Source organism: Cucurbita pepo, chromosome 7 (genome assembly GCF_057944985.1).
Source record: "Cucurbita pepo subsp. pepo isolate OVF chromosome 7, ASM5794498v1, whole genome shotgun sequence".
NCBI lineage: Eukaryota > Viridiplantae > Streptophyta > Magnoliopsida > Cucurbitales > Cucurbitaceae > Cucurbita > Cucurbita pepo.
Window position 1 is genome coordinate 4,157,683 of NC_141804.1, and position 19,913 is coordinate 4,177,595.

The following is a 19,913-nucleotide window of genomic DNA, read 5'->3' on the forward strand; positions in this document are numbered from 1 at the left end:
AAAGAAGACTACAAAGTTTATTAGGCATGCCTTGATGTTCGTAAGGTAAGGAAATTTCTCAGACACGATATTTAAACTGTCTGAGGTTGGACATTACACAACTAATTCATTTGGGTGAGACATCGTAAGATGTCATGATGCGCCCATTCCTATGGCCATTCCTTTAATCCTTCTGGCTCTCGGGAATCTCTTTGTAGGATACTTGGCCAAAGTGTGACCCGTTAACCTATACTGTGACGAAGCGGCTCTTGCTCACTCGACACGATCGTACGAGGTCACAATTCACCCAACATGATCATCGGTGGTGAACAAGAATTGGGGATCAAATGCTGGCAAAATTTTCACCAATGGCTAAGATTTTCAGTTGACTCCCTCTCTCTCCCACTTTGTGGAGGTCTGAACCCTACGAGTGAGCAGAAAAGGGAGGAGGAAAGAGGTTCCACTGTGCAAACCAATTTTATTTTTAGATCAAATATCAAATATTCCTAAGTTATACGGTATTCAATTAAATATTTTTAAATTTCATAATAATTTTAAAAGTAAGGTAATTTAGAGTTGAATTGTACCTCGGTTTTGGGTTGGTTTGGTCAATAAAATAAAATTAAAAAAAAAAAAAAACGGCAACTAAATTTTTTATTTTCTAAAAGTCAACCAAAAAAAAAAAAAAAAAAAAGGTCTGGCACTCTCTATTCGTGCTACATTTAAATTCATAAACTCGTACCTCTCACGTGAGTAATTGTTAGAGGTGTACATTCAACCCGACAACTCGGACCAACCCAACCCGAACTATAAGGGTTGGGTTGGGTTGGATTAACATTTCGAGTAGGATTGAGTTTATTTTTCTAAACTCGAACTGAATCGGTTCGGTTTCGGGTTCGTGAGTAAAACCTTCAGGTTAACTCGAGCCAAATAAAAAATATATTAAAAATACTCGAGCCAAATAAAAAAATATAAAATATATTAAGAATCCTTTCATATTAATGAGGTACCGAGTCTAGTTTAAGGATATTTATCCTTATATTTTTGTTACTTTAACTCAGTCTAAGTATTTAGTTATCTTTAGTTTTATGACTATGTTGAACCATGTTAATATGTTACTATTTTCGCCCTCTATTTTTTTTTATTGAATTTGTTTTTTTTTTTTTTCGACTCGAAAATAGAGAGTTAGGTTAGAGAGTCAGGTCAGGTAAAAAAAAAATCTAAAAAAAAAAAGAATTGTCGCACTTGTTCCAACCACGACGTATAAAGATAAATGGCGTGTGGCCTTGCTGATCACACATACAAAATCAAACCCGAAATCTTCCGTACGGTTCTTCCATTTTCGTTCTTCAGTTCGCGCTGTGTTCGTTGGTAGTGCTGCCATTTTCTCTTCTTCAATTCTTGCCATGTAATGAAACACATTCCTACTTCTATAGATTTATGCGATGTCCTCACCACTCTGTTCGTCAATTCGGGCATTGGCACCGCAGTGTTGGCGGCGGACGAACTTGAGATTCTTCATATTGCTTCAATCCAAGAGATGTGTAGGCTTCGCGCCTCGCTTCGTTGCTTGTTTGAGCAGCAATGACGACTCTGTTGCAATCCCCAAACCGGTGCCGGTATTCACTCTCTCAAAAAGTTTGTTTCGGAAGTCGACCTCTAATCGTCTTTTTGTTTATTTCTTACTTGTTTTCATTTTGGATCGCAGCTCGCCTTCGATCCTGTGGAGGAGATGTACGGACTTGGCGTCGATTTAAAACCAAGGTTTAGTATCTAATCTTCAGTTACGTTACTACTGGGCTTTAATTCTTGTGATTTTAAGTAGATTTTATGCTGAATTTTTCTTTGATTGCTGTGAGTTCTACGTCTACGATTTTTCTTGATTATTCGGTTTTAATTCTTGTGATTTGAGGAGATTTTATGCTGATTTTTTTCTGTGGTTGCTGTCAGTTCTACATTGATTTGAAATCGAACTTTGAAATTAATTTTGCATTTCAGGAATTCAAATTCCAGCGCTCCTGAACCCAGGTCCTGGTTTGGCCCAAATGGTCAGTATATTAGAGAGCTACCGTGTCCAAGTTGCCGAGGCAGGGGCTACGCGCCGTGTACGGAATGTGGAATTGAAAGATCCCGTGCAGACTGTTCCGTGTGTGATGGAAAGGTATATGCTCTATCAGACCAATTGACCATGCTGGCTCCTCCATCTTCAATTCCAATTCTAACTATGTGGTTCATTCATACTTCTCGCTTAGAATCACCACATATATATTTCTTTTTAAAATTTTTTAGAGACAATTTCATTGATGATTGAAATTTAGAAAAGGGATTAATATCATCTTGTTAGAAATGATTAATAAGTGCTTATAGAAGTGCTTTTATCATAACTAAATGTTTGGGAAGTATTTAAAAGCACCTTTAGGAACATATAACAAAATATGACACTGGTTTATCATTAAATACTTTAATAATCATAGTACTTTGGTAAAATTCTGTTATTTTCAAAGAACTCCCAAACAAACCATTAGTTTAACTTCTGCTCTCATGCTGAGTGTTGGAGTTTAATACGTAAAATGGAGTCCCCAAGGATACAAACATTTTGAACTGAGTTGATAATGCCTGATCGACTTATACGGTAACAGATGGCTGTCAGGTGATTTGAAGGACCTGAAATACTTGTCAAAACTCTGTTTCACCCAGTGTTAGCACATTCATCTAGATTTGGAAATAGTCATATAGTATGGAAATGTTGGTTGTTCTGCCAGGTTCTATTTGACTTTTTACCTTTACCTCATGTTGCCAGGGTATAGTGACCTGCCACCAATGCTTGGGAGATCGTGTCATATGGGAAGAGTCCATTGATGAACGACCATGGGAGAAAGCACGCTCCACGTAACTACAACCTTCTCTTTCTTTTTTCTCCCTGTTGATTTTATTTTTTGTGTAGTTTTAATTGAATACTAGCTTTTAGTCAGTGAAGCGGTTGGGCTCATAGAAAATTTGTTTTTGGTGTTATTCCCTATTTTACTGGGAGAAATAATCACGGATGTTAATCAAGCCTCTTTTCAGTTTTTGTAATCCAAAACTAGAAAAAAACTCCATTACTGAGAATCATTCCTTTGACTAAAGCCTCTCTTTCCAATAAAGGGTGGTGATCTTCTAGATTTTCAGAATAGATCAGAAGGTCTGGTTGAACTCAATAGGAAACCTTAGGTTTTGTTGTAAGTAAAGAAGAAGACAAAGGATATAGTTCTATAAAACATAGAACTATTTTATGGATATTTGAAAGGTGCAAGCGATACGTTTTAGAATGATCTAGATGTGGGTGTGGGTTTAGGGTTTTTATGTCAATCTTGACGAGAGTTCTGGTTTTTGAAATCAATTTTGATGCAAGGCCAACAGAGTTGATCGCGGTGTTGAATTGGGTAATGAATCATATATTTAAAAATAAAAAATGAAGAAAAATAGCATAAATTTGGTCTTTAAGATGGAGTGTAGGGCAATGATAATCTAGAAAAATGATCTACAAAAAGCACACAACTCTTATAGGGTTATTAAGAAGAACATGTCTTGTCTTTAGCAATTTGTGTACCTGCATTATCACATTTACATGGTTTGCTCCCTTGCAACCATATGTAGTAGGTTGGCTGTTATCTTGTGAAAATATTTAGGGTGCACACAGTTTTACTTGTAATACCTAGTTCCAAGGTTTAGAATTTAGATTGATGCCTAATTTCTTCGACATTCCTTTGCATCACTTGGCCACATGAAGGGTGACGGTATTTTGCTTCAATAGTAGACACATGTAATAAATAAGAAATTGCTCCCACCAACCAACACAAGTCCTTTCAGTATGCATTCTTCTCACTCACATGTCTATTTAGGAAAATTTCTAGGTCACCTGACATAAAATTGCTCTAACACAAACATAAAAAAGGAAGGTGCACCTTGTGTACAAATGATTGAGGGAAATGCACAGTTCGAGGCCTTAGGAATAAATGGTCAAGGGTCAAATGTAAGGCTTTGTAGATGTTGAGGCTCTTGGTTTTCAAGAAAGGGTAAAGAGGGTCTCCTTGTCGGATTCCTCATGAAGCTAAAATATGACCTCTATGCTTGTTATTGAAAACAGAATTCCTCACATAGCCACTAGTACACTGAATCCACTTTGCCTTGAATACCACTTCTTCAAGAATATTCCAAGCTACATTGTTGAAGGCCTTTTCGACATCCAACTTTAAAATCCAACCCTTTTTTCTTCTTGAATCTATAATCCTCCACGACCTCGTTTGCCGTCAAAATATTAACTCTTTTTAATCTTTCTACTAAGACTTCAGTAAGAATCTTATAGACGGAAGATGTCAAACTGATGGGCCCAAAATCCTTGGCCAAAGAAAATATCTCTTTCTTTTAGATAAGGAAAATGAAGTTGTCCTTCAAAACCAAATTAGCGTGCCTATGATGAAATTCTCTGAAACAAATGGTTTCCTAACAAAAATTCAGTGGTGAACCCATCGGGTCCGGAGCTTTATTCTTTCCCAAACTTTTGATAGCCAGCCAAATCTCATCCAAAGAGAATGGATTAATCAGCGACGTCCAAAAGACAATTGGAGGGAAGAAAGTGCTTAACCGGTCAATTAGTACACAAAGAAGAAAAGAAATCCAAAACCTCAGCGTCGATTTCCCTAAACAACAGGAAACTTTGATTGTTGACTGAAGAATGTTCAGAAATTAATTATTTACATCTCTTTGCTGCTAAAAATCGATGAAGAATCTTGAGTTTTCATCCACTTCTCAAAGCCATTGTAGTTTACACTTTTGAGTCAAATTTTTTTCCTCAGCCAAATAACTTTCCATTAAACCTTTGACAGCAGACAGATCTTCTAAAGAAAGAGAATCATTCTCAGCTTTGGCGCTCTATTTCCTCTAGCATTTGCTTCTCATTTCATTTTCTTGAAACTTCAAATCAGCATACCGTTATTTGACCTAGATATTACATTCTTAGCTTGGCAGAAATCACAAATCCAGCCCAGTCATAAGATCTATCTTCAGAAAGGGACTTTTCAACAATTTCAACACAATCTTTCATATGCAACCCAAGAGTTCAAGGAAAAAAAAAATTAAAAAAGGCGAAGGGTCCCAAAGAAAACCACCAGCTTCTATAAGAATCTGAAAATGATCAGAAAAAGTAAGAACGTTTCTTTTAACTCTTCAAATATAAAAAAGATCATGCCATTCTTTATTTATAAAGGGAGTGGTTAATTAATAAGAGCTTATTCTCTTCGTCTGATTGGGACCATGTGAATTTTTCATTAGAAAGGGGAATTTCCATCAAACCAGTCAATGATCTTATTAAAAATCTTCACTCTGTTAGTCTACCTTCTTGTAGGATGACGCTAATGGACCCAACGAGTGAATTAAAATCACCTCTCACATGCCATGGATCCTCACAATAATAGTAAGAAAGTTATCTTATTCACTCCAAAGAAGTTTTCTTTCTCTAAATCATTTGGTCCATAAGTATTTGAAATCCAACCAGCTTTGCCTTGCTGAAAAAAGAGGCTTTGACCATGAGCGACTAACCACCCTTCAATACTTCTAGCACATCAACTCTATTTTCATCCCACAACATCAACTCTATTTTCATCCCACAAAATTAACATACCCCCTGATCTTCCAGTTGATTAAATGTGGACCCAGTTATCCTCCCTAGAACTCCAACGAGATTTAATGAACTGCCTTTCAATGAAAGTTAACTCCATTCCCTGAAAAAGTACCATATGAGGACTAAAATTTTGTAAAAGTTTTTTCAACTTCACACGTTTAGTTGCATCCCGCAATCCCTAGTGTTCCAAGACAAAATTCCCGAGGAAATAAAACTCTAAACAAACCCCACAACTGCTTTTGAGTTATCGCATTAGTACTGGTGTTAAAGACACATTTTCCTTAAATTGCAACCCACTGACTTTAATAAGTGATGAAAAGTTTTCCAAATTGTATGCCGAATCTGAAACAAGCTGCTGAAAATCCACCTACATTATGAATCTGTTTTTGTTGTGAAGTAAAAGGAAAACCCAAATCAACATCATTACAATTTGCAAGAGGATCTTCAATCAAACTATTAGACAAAGTTAGGAATAATAGGCTCATCACTACTAAGACTTACCTCTGAATCAATGTCCAAATTTCAGTATGACCCAAAAAAAATCCTCCTTTGATTCTGTAGTAGTTTTGCTAGGAGGCAGTAAAATTTTCGTAAAGGAAACTTCCTCTTGTCCACTATTACATTTAGTGACAATACACTTGCTATTAAACACTTCAGGCCTTGTTTGCATAGAATTAATCTTTTGAGAGTCTAAACTTCGGAAATATATTCTTCCAGAACGTCAGCATTGATACGGGAATGATCTTCTAAAGAGCCTGGACATTTTTCTCGAGTATAATTATTCGGATAGGACTTGCAATTTTGTTCTTACTTTTTTAATGCTGGATGGAAACAAAGGGCCCAAATACTTGGCAAGAATAAGTGTTGAGCCTTCAATATTGTGGGCCAATGAAGAATCTAGAACCTTTTCCAAAGGGGCAGTATTATCTGAAGCATTAAAATCAGTCAAAACCTCATTAGTATCTCCCAAATTCCCAAGCTGCGTAATAAAATCTTTAGACACATTCAATATGTTGTGGAACAATCAGCATTGTTAACTTGAGCCTCCTTATCATACAGACTACATGTAATTAATTTCCCACTCTCTTTCTCATTAAGTTTGACCTCTTGAACTCCTCCACCACCGTTCACACCGTTCACACCGTACAAACCTTCAAACTCGAACTCTCAATCAAAGAAACATCAATAAACAAACTAACATTATCGTTAATCTGCTGATTTGATGAAAGAACGCTAAAAGCTTCTCTTGAAGAAATACCAACCGTCATTTCAATTGGTTGAGAAGTGTTTGGAGAAACAGTGTTCATTTGCAGAAGACAAACGTTACAAAGTGGCTATGGATCTCTTGAAATAGGATGAATTAAGCATTTTGTATTTGTTAGTTTTGAATGATCCTTAAGAGTTGAAAGGAACTAAAACAATCTTCAATGATAAGGGGGGGAAAAACATTTGATGGTTTTTTTTTTGAATCATTGTCCTTTTTGGCTCACTTGGTGTAAAAATTTCCCTCTATTTCATAGTTATAGTATGAACCTTCTTTTGCCTAAGTGGAGACATTTTCTGTAATCTTCTGTGGCTTGGGGTGCTCCCCCCCCCTCAAAAAAAAAAAAAGAAAAAAGAAAAAAAGTAATATATATATAAATAAATATATATAAAGAGAGAGAGAAGCACACCATCTCCTTGCCGAAGTCCCCTATGAAACAACGGCCAACTCCAAAAGGGAGTTTCTTTTTTCCTTCCCCCCATATCAATAAATTATGTCGCCCCTTGGTGTTTTATTAATCGTTCTTTTTTCTTCTGTTCATTGTAGATGATCCAGACCCCAATTTCTTTATATTTTTGAAATTTGTTTCCATTTATAAATTCCATTCAACAATCTAAATTCTAATTTGATTTTTCAATTTTCCAACTATTTTTTTAATGACTTAATGTCTGTATGAAATCTTGAATACTGTTCGGCAGTTGGATTTTTTTTTTTTCAACATTTTCACGTCCTGTGTAACACAAGGGTGGGGTTTCAAGTTTTCAATTTCAACCAAAATGATAAGTAATTTCTCCATCCTGAAATTCTCAATACCAACTGTAGTATCAAAGGCTTTTGTCCAATTTGATTTTTAAGCCTAAAACAATTTCAAATGCTCTACTTTTATTGAATAAATTCTCGATCATGTCATCATCTCAGCAAAAGAGAATCATTTCTTTTCTCTTGTGATCAGTTACCTCCGATAAATCTTAGTCGTTTTGGGTATCTAAGATTTTTCATGTGTTTATATCATGTTAGTTCTCCATTAAGAATGAAGGAAGACGATGAAGTTGATAACTTGGAAATAAAGCTGGAAGAAAAGAAGAAATCGAAGCGTGTTTACCAATCACCTCCTCCTGAAGTTGGATTGAAGATCAGCCGATCATTAAAAGTTTGTTCTGTACCTTTTCTTAATGTGACCTGTTAGCTATTTCATGCATCTGCATTCTCAGAAAGATAACCTAAACAAGCTAAATAGAGCAAGCATTCATAAATAGAGCAAGCATGTAGTCTCTCAACTCTCAAATTGATGTTGAGGAATACGGTAATAGTCAAAGTGGTTTTAAACTTGAGATTTAGGTGAAATATGGCTCTCTAAATATATTTGGTTTCTATTTACCAATTCATAAATTTAATCTTTGTTGTTTAGTTGAATGATTGCAGAGTCTCAATGCCAAAACAGGTCTATTTAGTAAGAGAATGAAGATTATCCATCGTGACCCCACTCTTCATGCCCAGAGAGTGGCTGCAATTAAGGTATGTTCTTGAGATAATTTGTCTTCTAGCATTCTGTTTTTGAATATTGTAACAGCTCACCTTTTTTAACCTACTTGTAAGGTTTAATTAATGAAGTGCAATGAGCTGAAGTGCAGTAGTAAACTTCCCAGTTATTTTAATCTATTCAGTCACTTTTATGTTACTGAAGGTTTATGACATTTAACTGTATGAGAAACCAAAACGTCAATGGTTATCTGTTGTGACCCCATCTATAAAACCCTGAATTTAGACAATTATATATTACTACGAGTTTTGTGAAAATTTAATTGTTTGAGAAATCAATGAGCCTGAAATTTAATGGAGTTCATGCCATTACATACATGATGCAATAAGAAGCGAACCATGGTCACATGTCAAATATCTTCGTTATTATCCCATGTTCCTAGAACATGTGAAATCTTTAGGTAAAGCAGTAAGTGGTTCCATACTTATAGGAGCTGATTAAATTTAGCTGAATTGGTGAGCCAATCTATATATATATTGTAATCTCCATATTGGACCGTTTGGTTCAAAGTTTCTTATATGACTAGAAATAATGGTTGTGTGAGAATAAGATTGAAGAGAATCGTAGATTGCTGTGTTTGGTTCTACCGTTTGGAATGATAACTTTACAAACTATCAAATTTCAATAAAATGTAGCTTTCATGTTTTGTTTCTTTGAAATCTTAACAATTTTATATCATACGTATGTTTTATAATTCATTTTTAGCACATGAGCATACTTTTTCAATAATTGAGTGAAAATTGATTATTTTTTCTTTTTATAAATGAAAATTTGTTGGGTATGTTTTAAACCATCAATTAGTTAGGATTAATTTGTTACTATTGAATAGTTAATTAGGTTATTCAATACATTATTATAAAATAATTTTTTTATATAATAGGGTTGATTATAAAAATTAATTTTAATAGAATAAATAAATGTAGTCGAAATAAATATGAATTTCTATTTCCTCTGGTTGTACAAGATGATTATGATATTACCAGGTGATGTGTATGTGGATAACAGACTTTCGTTTCCTTTTTTCTTTTTTTATTTATCATTTTATGGGAATTATGCCTGAAAACCAGAAATGGTTCACAGGCTAAAAGAACTTTTATTTCATTTTGCAAAATGCATGTAATTATCAAAAAATTTCAAGCCACTTACACCTGTATGCTCCTTGAAATATATGATCTTCTCTCTGTAACACAGAAAGCCAAAGGAAGTGCTGAAGCCAGAAAACGTACTTCTGAAGCTTTGAAAGCATTCTTCAGTGATCCAAAAAATCGTCAAAAGCGGAGCATTGCAATGAAAGGTCAATTATTGTCCTCAAATTTTTAAATGCGTAGTTCAGCTTTTATTATAATAAGAAAGCTATAGTATTTTTATTGTTCAATGCTTTCAAGTGATTAGATTCCTATAGGAAAATAAACATTTCACCGTAGTTTTGGTTTTGCGATGCCATAGTCTTTCTTGATTAACAATTTAGTTTCACTTTGGCATTATACTTCTGCCAACATTTTACTTGAAAGTAGAAACGACGGTCTTTTCCTTTGATATCGTCACTTTCATCAAAAGTTGGAGAGAATTTTACACTTGTCCTACCAGCAATGACTGTTAGTTAGTGGAGTAGTGTAACTTGTTCGTGAGTATGACAAAGTAAGTGTTGCTATGTCGGGAAGGAGGGAGTGAGTTTGAGGGTCATCGTCGATTTGTGGTTGAGTGTCTTCCTAGGAGAGATTTTCATCTCTCTCGAAATAGCCGTTATATTGTGTTCTTTTCATTGTGCTGTCTTGTGGTTCTGTGTTATTTTGGAACTCCTGTTGAAAGGAGATCATTGAACAGCGTGTTCTTGTCTCTCTAGTATTGTTATTCTGTTTTTTCTGGGGAATCAATGAAGGGGAAACCTTACAAAGACGAGTTTGCGTTAACCGTCAAGAAAAAACAGTACGTTGGTGATGAGGTTTCAACTTGAAAGAGGTCGAGGGGTTTACAAAAAATTCCTAGGTCCACCACTCAAAAATTTAAAATGAAGAAAGCCAAGATCCATCAACCAAAAAGACCCAAGAATATCGGCGCTGAAATAGGGAACCCCAAAATACTCCGAACTAAACAAAAATTGTAATTTGAAGAATTTTTGAAATGGAACTCCAAAGGGATTTATAATTCTGTTCCAAGCAAACTGATCATACCATTATTCCTTTAACTGAGTTTCCTCCTTAATCTTGAAGTTCTCTTGAAGGGATGGCCTATAAATTGTTCAAGGCTTAGAGAATGAGGGAAACGCTGACCAGTTGACTTCTTCTAACAAGGATAATAAAATCTTTTGGGTATTACTGCTATGAAATTACAAGTGATTGTGGTTTTCTCCTTTCCTGTTGCAAAGGCAGTACATACTTGTTAGTACATTGCTGGGATCTCTTTTCGCATAGTTTTGTTTCCATATTCATACCTCCAACAACAAATGTTAGATAAACAATGTAACCCTCGATAAAACTTCAGATTACCAATGGGATATTGAATATTTTCCCCATTAAAATTGTCATGTTACAACACAAGAAAACTTCCTGTGCTATTTAAACTCCAAGAAAGCCTATCGGCAGGGAATTTTGAGGGGAAAAATTTTACATTCTAATATGATCTTACAATTTTAAAAATTTTGGGCAAGCAATAGAAAATTTTAAAATTTTAACTTTACATGTGGTTTGTCAAAGAGGGGGCAATCGACTCTCTTTCCTTCTTTGTTAGGAACCACGACCCTCCACAATGGTATGATATTGTCCACGTTGAATATAAGCTTTCATGGCTTTACTTTTGGTTTCCCTAAAAGGTCTCATACCAATGGAGATAGTATTCCTTATTTATAAACCCATGATCTTCCCTTTAATTAGCCAATGTAGGACTCTTCTCCCAACGATCCTCAACATTCCTTGCTTTGCCCCGACAATTGAGGAGGTGGTTTTGTTTCTGACTTTTCTAGAATCAGCTATCTGTGAGTTCCCCAATTTTGTCTTCGTAAAGTGGCCCGACGGGCAAGTGATTCTAAATATGTACTTCTTTGTCCAATAAATTCCCAACTGCCTTTTTATTTATATCTTTTCCTAACTGAATGTGTTCGAATTGGTGAACAAAGAGTTATACACCTAGTAGTCTGTATTTGAAGTTTCTCTGAGTGTGGTTGATGAACAACTATAAATTTACAAATCTGAGTTGGTAAGGTGATTGCCGTAGGTTCATCTCATGCATGCAGGTAGTTCCATGACTCCTGGAGCTGACATTGACTCAGCTGCTTCTTTATCAAATGCAGGAATAAAATTTTACTGTAAAAACTGTGGACGCGAGGGGCATCGAAGACACTATTGTCCAGAACTTAAGGTTGATTCAATCGATAGGCGATTCAGATGTCGAGTATGTGGAGAGAAGGGCCATAACAGAAGGACCTGTAAGAAGTCTAGGTTGAATGATAAACCGATGAGTGCAACAATTCAGCGTCATTGCACGATATGTGGTGGTAAGGGTCACAGCAGTAGGAACTGTTCGAAGTCTGGCAATGTGTTGAGCCTGAATTTGATCAAGGGAGATAGGATGACTAATGAAAGCAGCAGAGTGAGGCAGTATCGTTGTAGGATCTGCGAAGAAAATGGTCACAATCGGCGGAATTGTCCCAATATCGACACGAAAGTTAACCATACAAGTCGTAGAAGAACATACAGCTGCAAACTATGTCATGAAAAAGGGCATAACAGTAGAACATGCCCAGTTATAAAGATGAACAATCTGAAGAAAAATCCTCCAGGCTCTGTAAACCAATGAACTTTCTTGTTGTATGGTAACGGCATTGCAATTCAATTAAAACTATGGCTTAGAGATGGCGGCGAGTAATTTATTATTGTTTTTTGTTTTGCCTTTGATTCAGGTGTGGTCATCTTCGTGCATATGCTAAAGATAAAGCAATTCTCCAGAAATGATTGAGCTCAATGGCTTGGATCAGGTCATTGTTTCTATTTGATAATTTAGTTTACGTATATTTTTTAAAATTAAATTTTTAAAAATTGATTTTACTCTATTTTTGCTTTTAAAATTTAGCTAACAACGTGTTTGAAACCTGATGTAAGGTTAAAAATGAAAAACTAAGTTTGAATCACTATAAAGCAAGATTTTATTTATTTATTTATGATTCGATGACAAACCAAGTCTCATTGGTACGGTAAGGTGGCTCCATTGTTCAAGTTTTGAAATCAGTATTTAAAAGAAACTCATATGCATTTTTATATGGAAAGGAGTGAATTCTATCTCATAATATTATGTTCCAACGTCAAGTCCAACTCATTGTTATACAAACTCATTGTAGAATACCTCCGTCAAGTCCAACTCATTGTTATACAAACTCATTGTAGAATACCTCCACTCTCCACTCACATGTCTCCACGTGAATAATTTTGATCAAATTATTTGTAACTGTCACTAATATTACCAAGATAAGACACCCAATCTTATCCATATACTATACTTTAAGTTGCTTGAACACGATCCTCTTGTATGTCAACCACATATGTTCAATATTACAATAGTAACCTTGAATTTTTATAAGGGATAATATTAAATTGTAGATAAAGTAATAAAAATTATTGTATTGTAGATAAAGTAATAAAAATTATTGGTACAAATTAAATAATTAATTACGAAGTTTTATGGTAATAAAAATTATTGGTACAAATTAAATAATTAATTACGAAGTTTTATGACATAAATTCCATTGATGAATTCCATTGATGAAGGTCATAGAACAAGAGTTAGATAGTTGCATGATTTATGTTTAGCCCTTAGGTTAGTTGAGGACTTTGTTTATTTTATTTAAATTATGATATTTACTTTCCACCTTGTTATTTATGACTATGTTGTTTTAAATTATTTTGAATTATAAGTCTATGGTACCTCAAGCTTCTTGTCTCAAACTGACCAATTATTGAAGAATTTTACTGACACGATTAAGTTAGAAGCATCACACCAATACTATACTATTGGTTAAGGACAACAATCATCCCCACGTACCTTTAAAATAATATAATATTTATATTTCTCATTATTTTGCTTTTGGTTCCGAAAGTTTTCAAACCATAAAGATATTATCTTCATTTATATTTATGATATCTTCCCATTTTTTTTTTAACATATGGGTACCTTGGTGGCACTCCTAAGGATCCTCTTTCATGAACAAAGAATCATTGAGTCTCCTCTTTCTACATTCATCAATTTCTTTGTTGACACTAAAGAATTCAAGTGACAAAAATTAAGGCAAGGTCATGGTACCTTGGGTACCATTTGTGACGGACAGAAAACCTACTCACATATCTCCACAATATTACGATAATGTCCACTTTTGACGTAAGCCCTCATTATTTTGCTTTAAGTTTCACCTAAAATGTCTCATACTAATAAAATATTGTCCTCCCTTGTGTACTCATATATTTCTCTTTTTCCCGTTAATAGAGAACTTTAGTCGAACTCCAAACTAAAAGAGTAAACAAACTAGGTAGAAAAGAAGTGGTTTGCTTACAAATCTTCAAAAATCAAAATTATTTCTTCATCCGGCCCTCCCTAAAGAATTCGAATTCTTGATCTCTTGATTAATACGTACATTAATTGAGCTATACTCAGATTGACTCCTTAACTCTAATACTAATTTTATAAAACTCAACGATACTTTAGAAGATCAGATCAAATCAAATCACATCAAATACATAATAATAAAGCTTTTAAAATATAGAAACCAAATCAAAATCATATCGAGGTCACACCAACAAACTTCAATTGAAAACGAGCAAGACATACAAGAACGGATCTAAAGCTCCTAAACAAAGAGGGAGAATAGCTGAAAAACAATAGGAAAAAATGGTAGATTTAGGATTATTAAGGGAATTGAATAGCAATAATTGAAAAATGGGAGGAGATGAAAAGAGAGAGAGAGAATAGTTATGTGATGATGTGGGAGAGTAAAGAGGATGATGCTCCATTGAATGGATCCCATTTGGATTATTAGAGGTGGCTCTCAGATGCCCTTATCTTCCATCTTAACTTCTATCTTAAATCATGACTACATTCAGTTTTTGTTACTATATGCATATAAAATAAACCAATATCCCACATGTTGAAGGCCTATCCCCCTTCCCTACTCCCTCTAGATTGAACTAATTGAATGATAGTGAACAAGTTCTACCTGAATTTAGAAGGATTTTGACTGCCAATACTCGATCCTTGCACGCTGGTGAAGCAACGAGATGAGCTCGATAGAGTTTTATGGCCCTGCCCTTCCACTAGTTCCTTTGAGTTCTTATCTGATGATGATTAGCCTATGGCACGAAATCAGGTTCTTTTTTTTTTTTTTTTTTTTTTTTCTTTCTCGTGTTGTCAAAGAGTTGAACAACGAACATAGATGGCAAGTGCCTAATTGAATTGATCAAGTCATGTAGGAACAAGGTTCAAGTCTACCGGTCCATCAGTGAGATATCACTCTAGAAGAAGAGCTAAAATTCTAATATTGTGTTAGGACCTACCAGCCAAGTGACAACCTCAAGTAGACAGTCCCTATGAGGCATAGACCTCCCTAAAAGTAACAGAGACGTGCAAAAGTTTCCCAAGGCAAGACAAAAATTGACGCTCCATCATTTTGTAAAAACAAACAAATCGGTTTGAGTCGAATTCACATTTTACCCAATTTTCACTATTCCAATGTTGTTTTAGTAATTCATGTATGAATGTGGTACATTTGAGATATAAATATATGAAAAAAAAAAAAAAAACTTTTTTGAAGTCGTAGAAAGAAGAAACAATAAAGTTAGATTGACAAAAAGTATTTATTCTCCTCCAATTTTTGCTCTAGGAAACGGACAAAGCTAAAGAAAATCTCCAAACCCATTTTTCCATTTCTCTTTCTAAGCCAATAAGGTAATAAGAGATAGAAATGAGATTTTGAGTTTATAACTATTCTGTTAACCCAATTTAAACCTTTATAATATGAACATAGCCATTCAATTACCTTTTCTTCGATTTGGGTTGGATTATTTTTTTTTTTAAATCCTCCAACTTAAATACCAAACATTTACAAGTCATAACACATCATTAATGTATGTTTCAAAAGCCAGAATGTCATAACACATCATTAATGTATGTTTCAAAAGCCAAAGATTCTGATTGATTTCAAAAGCCAAAGATTCTGATTCTATCTAACATAGTTTAAGTTGGATAATCTAGGTTGGTTGGACTCTCAAAGAGAGTCAATCAATCAGTTGAGTGACAAATACCACCAAAGACCCCGCAAGAACCCTCCTATAAGTTTAAACTAAAGTAAATAAAATAACACGTTTTGACACGTGTGAGCACCAACGGTATGAATTAACAAGCTTAATGTCTCCCTATAAATAAATATACATGACATTGACATTGATATTGAAAGACAACACTAGAAACATAGTAATGCAATTCCCGTCAAAATTACAACTACTTGACTAAACCACACACATGTCTACGGGTGTAGATGGTCCGAGTTGGGTTGGGTTACAATTTTTTTTGAACAAACCCAAAAGTTTGAATTGGTTGGATTGGGTACCAACCCAACCCGAAAATTTTCATAATCCAACCCAATCCAACCTTTATAGTTTGAATTGGGTTAGTCCGGACTGTCGGATTGATTGTACACCCCTACAAGTGCCCACCGAAATTAATTTAAACTAAAAAGAACACTTTCTTTTTTCCCTTTTATCACAAACAAAGCACCAAAATCATTTCAAAATTGGGCCCACACTCCATATTCTTCCAGATCACTAACAAATGCTCAACCCCCCACCACTTCTAAGTTTACTTACTCCTTTTTATTTTTCTTTTTATTATTTTTTACATTCATTCATATACTAAACAAAAACATTATAAATAAAAATAAAATTATGTAACCTCCCTTTGTTTCACACCAGGATAATAATATGTTCAACAACAACAAAACTTCCTCCTTCCCTTGTGCAAGCCTCACTCTCTCCCCCACCAACAAATTTTTATTTCTTAGTTTGGAAATTACCCAAAATGTATACGACAACGTATCATCAATCTTGGTCCCCTTCCAGTTTTCTCCTTAATCCTTTCTCCTCTAATTATATTTATATATAGATATTTCTTTCTTTCTTTTTAAATTTACTGCTCTGCTCTAAGTTTGGAATTTTCTTTGTCATCTTCTGGGTACACGCAATTATTCAATTTTCTTCTTTTAAAAGGTAATGTTGATGGTGGGGAGGATGAGGATGATGAGTCAATGTACCTCAACCCAGCTCGGATTCGGACTCGGAGTGGCACTATCACTTTCGATGCTAACGGCTGCTGCATTAGCCGATAACACCCACCAATTTTTTCCTAACAAAACAAAATCAGAAACATAAACATTATTACTAAACCACCCTCTTTCAATATTATCGGTTTACATTTGGTAATGGTAATGGATGTATGCACTCACTTTGCTCAGTCCGTTGCACCAAGACTCGGCGTGTTCAGGATTCAACAGGGTTAAATTTGGAATTTCATTTGCCGCACAGAGTAAGGCTGCGGCAGCGATGCAGGAGGGCCAGTACTCGAGAAAGCTAGCGTCTGTAATCATCAATAATCAACCATTATTAAGCTAAATTGTCAAATGGGGTGCTGAGATTGAATGTGCTAGATGTCCATTGTGTTAGTAACAACTACTCTCCGGTACTTTGTTTTTTGACTTCTCCAAAATTCCTTATAAATTCATGATAGACTCCCTCCCAACCATCTTTTCCTTGAACAAAGTAAACTATAGAGTTTCCCCCGAGGCCTACGGAGTTCTCGAACAATCTCCTCCCTTTAATCGAGACTTGACTCCTTCTCTAGAGTTTTCGAACAAAGTACACCCTTTGTTCGACACTTGAGTGACTTTTGACTACACCTTTGAAGCTCACAACTTCTTTGTTCGACATTTGAGGATTCTATTGACGGGAATGACTTTGATATCATGTTAGGAATAACGAGTCTTCACAATGGTATGATATTTTATCCACTTTGAACATAAGCTCTCGTGGTTTTGCTTTTGGGCTACCTCGAAGGGCCTCGTACTAATGAAGATGTATTCCTTGCTACCAAATAAATAATAAATAAGTGTATTCATGTCTTAATGAGATGAGTTCATTTGAGTACCTCGAAGATTGGACAGAATAATTTCTGTGGAGCGTGAGTTGAGAAAACTGGAAAATGTTCCGCTGGGATCAACTTTGTGGGCGAAGAATCCGATAAAGCTCAAGGGTGTTACAGATCGCAGCCGCCAATTCAAAGTTGTCAGCACAAGAAGCTCCATCCTACGTATTGTTCTAGGCTCAAATATATGTTTTGCTCCTCCAATCTATGATGATTCCATTAAATCTCTTCAATCGCATTACTCTAAAAGCTTGAAATCCACAAGTGAATTAAATATAATGTACCTGGAGATCCAGGAAAGAAGGAACAAGGGGTTCCTCCATTTTTGCTGCAAGTGACAAACAAGCCACTGAAAGGAGCTGCATCTTCCACCCATTTGTTTCCTGAAGACAACATTCAACGATTGAACCAGAGATCAATATCAATGAAACGCCCGCCAATAACTAAATAGCATCAACGAATATACTTTTTCTTTCATTTTTCAATCAACGATCAGTTCCACAATGGAGGATAAAGAGCAGGCCCTAATCAGAACGTTAAACCTGTAGATGCTGTGTTTGGGATACAATTAACGAATAAGAACAGATTTCACAAAGTCAATACACAGGTGCTGTTTTTGGGATACAATTAACGAATAAGAACAGATTTCACAAAGTCAATACAGAAAATTACGAATCGTCGAAGCGGTAGCGATCAAATTCAGAACAGTTCAGATATAATTACATATTATGATCAAAGAGATGATCAATCACAGTAATATCAAACTAACCTTACAGTAGAACATAATAATGAAGATATTTGACGCTATCATTTTCTCAAAAAGAAAAAGGAACTTTTACCGGCAAGGGGCGAGAATAAAGGAAACGATCCAAGTAGTTCACGGAGAGGTATGCGGTGAGTGGTTGAAAACCGTAATATGAGTGAACCTGAAAGAACAAATCCAGCACGATCGATCAGTACTCGTCGTTTCACTTAAAATCCACAATACATATTCATTCATTCATTCATCACTTGTTTCAGAAATTAAATACAGTATTTCTTAAAAGAGAGGGTTAATTATGCGAAATTGCAAATAAATTCGGAAACGAAGGCAGAACACTGCGGATTGAAGAGAATCAGAAGCCTCCATAGAATCGGAATCGCTCGATTACGGTCAAGCGTTGGCTTCTTAGACAGAGAGAGATAAAATCGCAACAGATGAAACCAAGACTCTCCTCAAACCTAGATTTACACCACGAGTTACCGCCGACGATTTTCATCAATAGATTGACATCGCCGGTCCGTCGTAGAGGCATAAATGTAAAAACGAAAAAATCCGACCATCGAGACGTCACTACAGCGAAAAGAGGAGAAAAGGAATCGGATCCAATACCTTGAGAATCCATGCAACAGAGTCAGCTCTAGCGGAAGAGTCCAACGATTGAGACTGAAAGCGCGACAAGTAATCAATCCCAGGAACGAAGTGCCTCTCGTCCTCTATGAAACTAGCGATAGAATCCTCACTACTATCCGCCGATTCAAAATCCGTCAAGTACTCCAGCGATTCTCCAGACAAAATACCGGAAGATTCCTCATCACAGAGTAGGTGAGAGTCAATGAAGCAATTGGAGGAAGAAGAGATCATCGACATGATCGGAAGTGCGTATCCCTCATTCTCTTCCAGCCACCATCATCCCCATCCGATTCAGAAAAGCCGCCGGAGATTCCAAACGAGAAAGGTAGTGAGAGGAAGATGAATGTGGATGAGAAATGAAGAAGGGAAGTTGGGGTTGTATTACATACAAATTGTAACGGAAAAATTTAGAAACTCCGTTGGGGACAGAACAGAACCGTCAGAGCTGAGAGACAACAAAGACTTTCGATACTCAACGTGGAGGGTGTTTTATTGTTTAGGTGCGTAGTGTTGGGGTTTGTTTGGCTCACCCGCGGGTAAAATAATGTGGAGGGTTGAATTCCCTCACCCAAGGGTAGGTTAGTACTTACCACTTAGATTCTAGTGCCACTAGCTTTCTTTTTTGGTTTGAGTTTAAAATCTGTGAACTCTGTCCTTTGTGATCCAATCTTCACCTTTTAATTCTATTATTTAAAAATATTTCATATATTTTTAAATTTTTTATTTTATATTTAATAGGTCTACATCAATAATAAAATTTATTTAAGAGGTGAAGATCGTAGCACTTATTGCATAGGTTCCGATAGAGTAACATAAAGAATTTTAATATCGTAAAAATTGTGAATATGATAAAAATATTTATAAAGAATTTTAATATCGTAAAAATTGTGAATATGATAAAAATATT

At 35.4% G+C, this 19,913-nt stretch overlaps 2 protein-coding genes across 2 annotated transcripts; one reads left to right on the forward strand and one right to left on the reverse strand.

The window, feature by feature from the left end:
- Positions 1–1,275: 1,275 nt before the first annotated feature.
- Positions 1,276–12,330, forward strand: LOC111799114 (zinc knuckle (CCHC-type) family protein). The gene is made up of 8 exons (XM_023682518.2): positions 1,276–1,598; positions 1,688–1,743; positions 1,978–2,140; positions 2,780–2,868; positions 7,920–8,052; positions 8,325–8,417; positions 9,634–9,736; positions 11,729–12,330. Exons 1-8 carry the CDS (start codon positions 1,425–1,427, stop codon positions 12,232–12,234), a joined length of 1,317 nt encoding a protein of 438 aa, XP_023538286.2. The 5' UTR covers positions 1,276–1,424; the 3' UTR covers positions 12,235–12,330.
- Positions 12,331–16,361: 4,031 nt separating this feature from the next.
- On the reverse strand, positions 16,362–19,465 carry LOC111799045 (cyclin-D1-1). The gene is made up of 6 exons (XM_023682432.2): positions 18,986–19,465; positions 18,453–18,539; positions 17,898–17,996; positions 17,617–17,818; positions 16,919–17,049; positions 16,362–16,818 (listed from the first exon to the last, which is right to left on the reverse strand). The coding sequence occupies exons 1-6, from the start codon at positions 19,241–19,243 to the stop codon at positions 16,603–16,605; spliced, it is 993 nt and encodes a 330-aa protein (XP_023538200.2). The 5' UTR covers positions 19,244–19,465; the 3' UTR covers positions 16,362–16,602.
- Between the last annotated feature and the right edge of the window lie 448 nt (positions 19,466–19,913).

What these genes read in the sequence shown, in the direction of transcription:
- LOC111799045 (XM_023682432.2), bottom strand. Translation starts at nt 19,243, where the DNA reads ATGTCGATGATCTCTTCTTCCTCCAATTGCTTCATTGACTCTCACCTA. An exon ending in TTTATTCTCGCCCCTTGCCG is followed by an intron (nt 17,997 to 18,452) that starts GTAAAAGTTCCT and finishes TGTTGTCTTCAG; the next exon opens with GAAACAAATGGGTGGAAGAT. An exon ending in CTTCTTTCCTGGATCTCCAG is followed by an intron (nt 17,819 to 17,897) that starts GTACATTATATT and finishes GAATCATCATAG; the next exon opens with ATTGGAGGAGCAAAACATAT.
- LOC111799114 (XM_023682518.2), top strand. Translation starts at nt 1,425, where the DNA reads ATGTCCTCACCACTCTGTTCGTCAATTCGGGCATTGGCACCGCAGTGT. An exon ending in AGATCAGCCGATCATTAAAA is followed by an intron (nt 8,053 to 8,324) that starts GTTTGTTCTGTA and finishes GAATGATTGCAG; the next exon opens with AGTCTCAATGCCAAAACAGG. An exon ending in AGAGAGTGGCTGCAATTAAG is followed by an intron (nt 8,418 to 9,633) that starts GTATGTTCTTGA and finishes TCTGTAACACAG; the next exon opens with AAAGCCAAAGGAAGTGCTGA.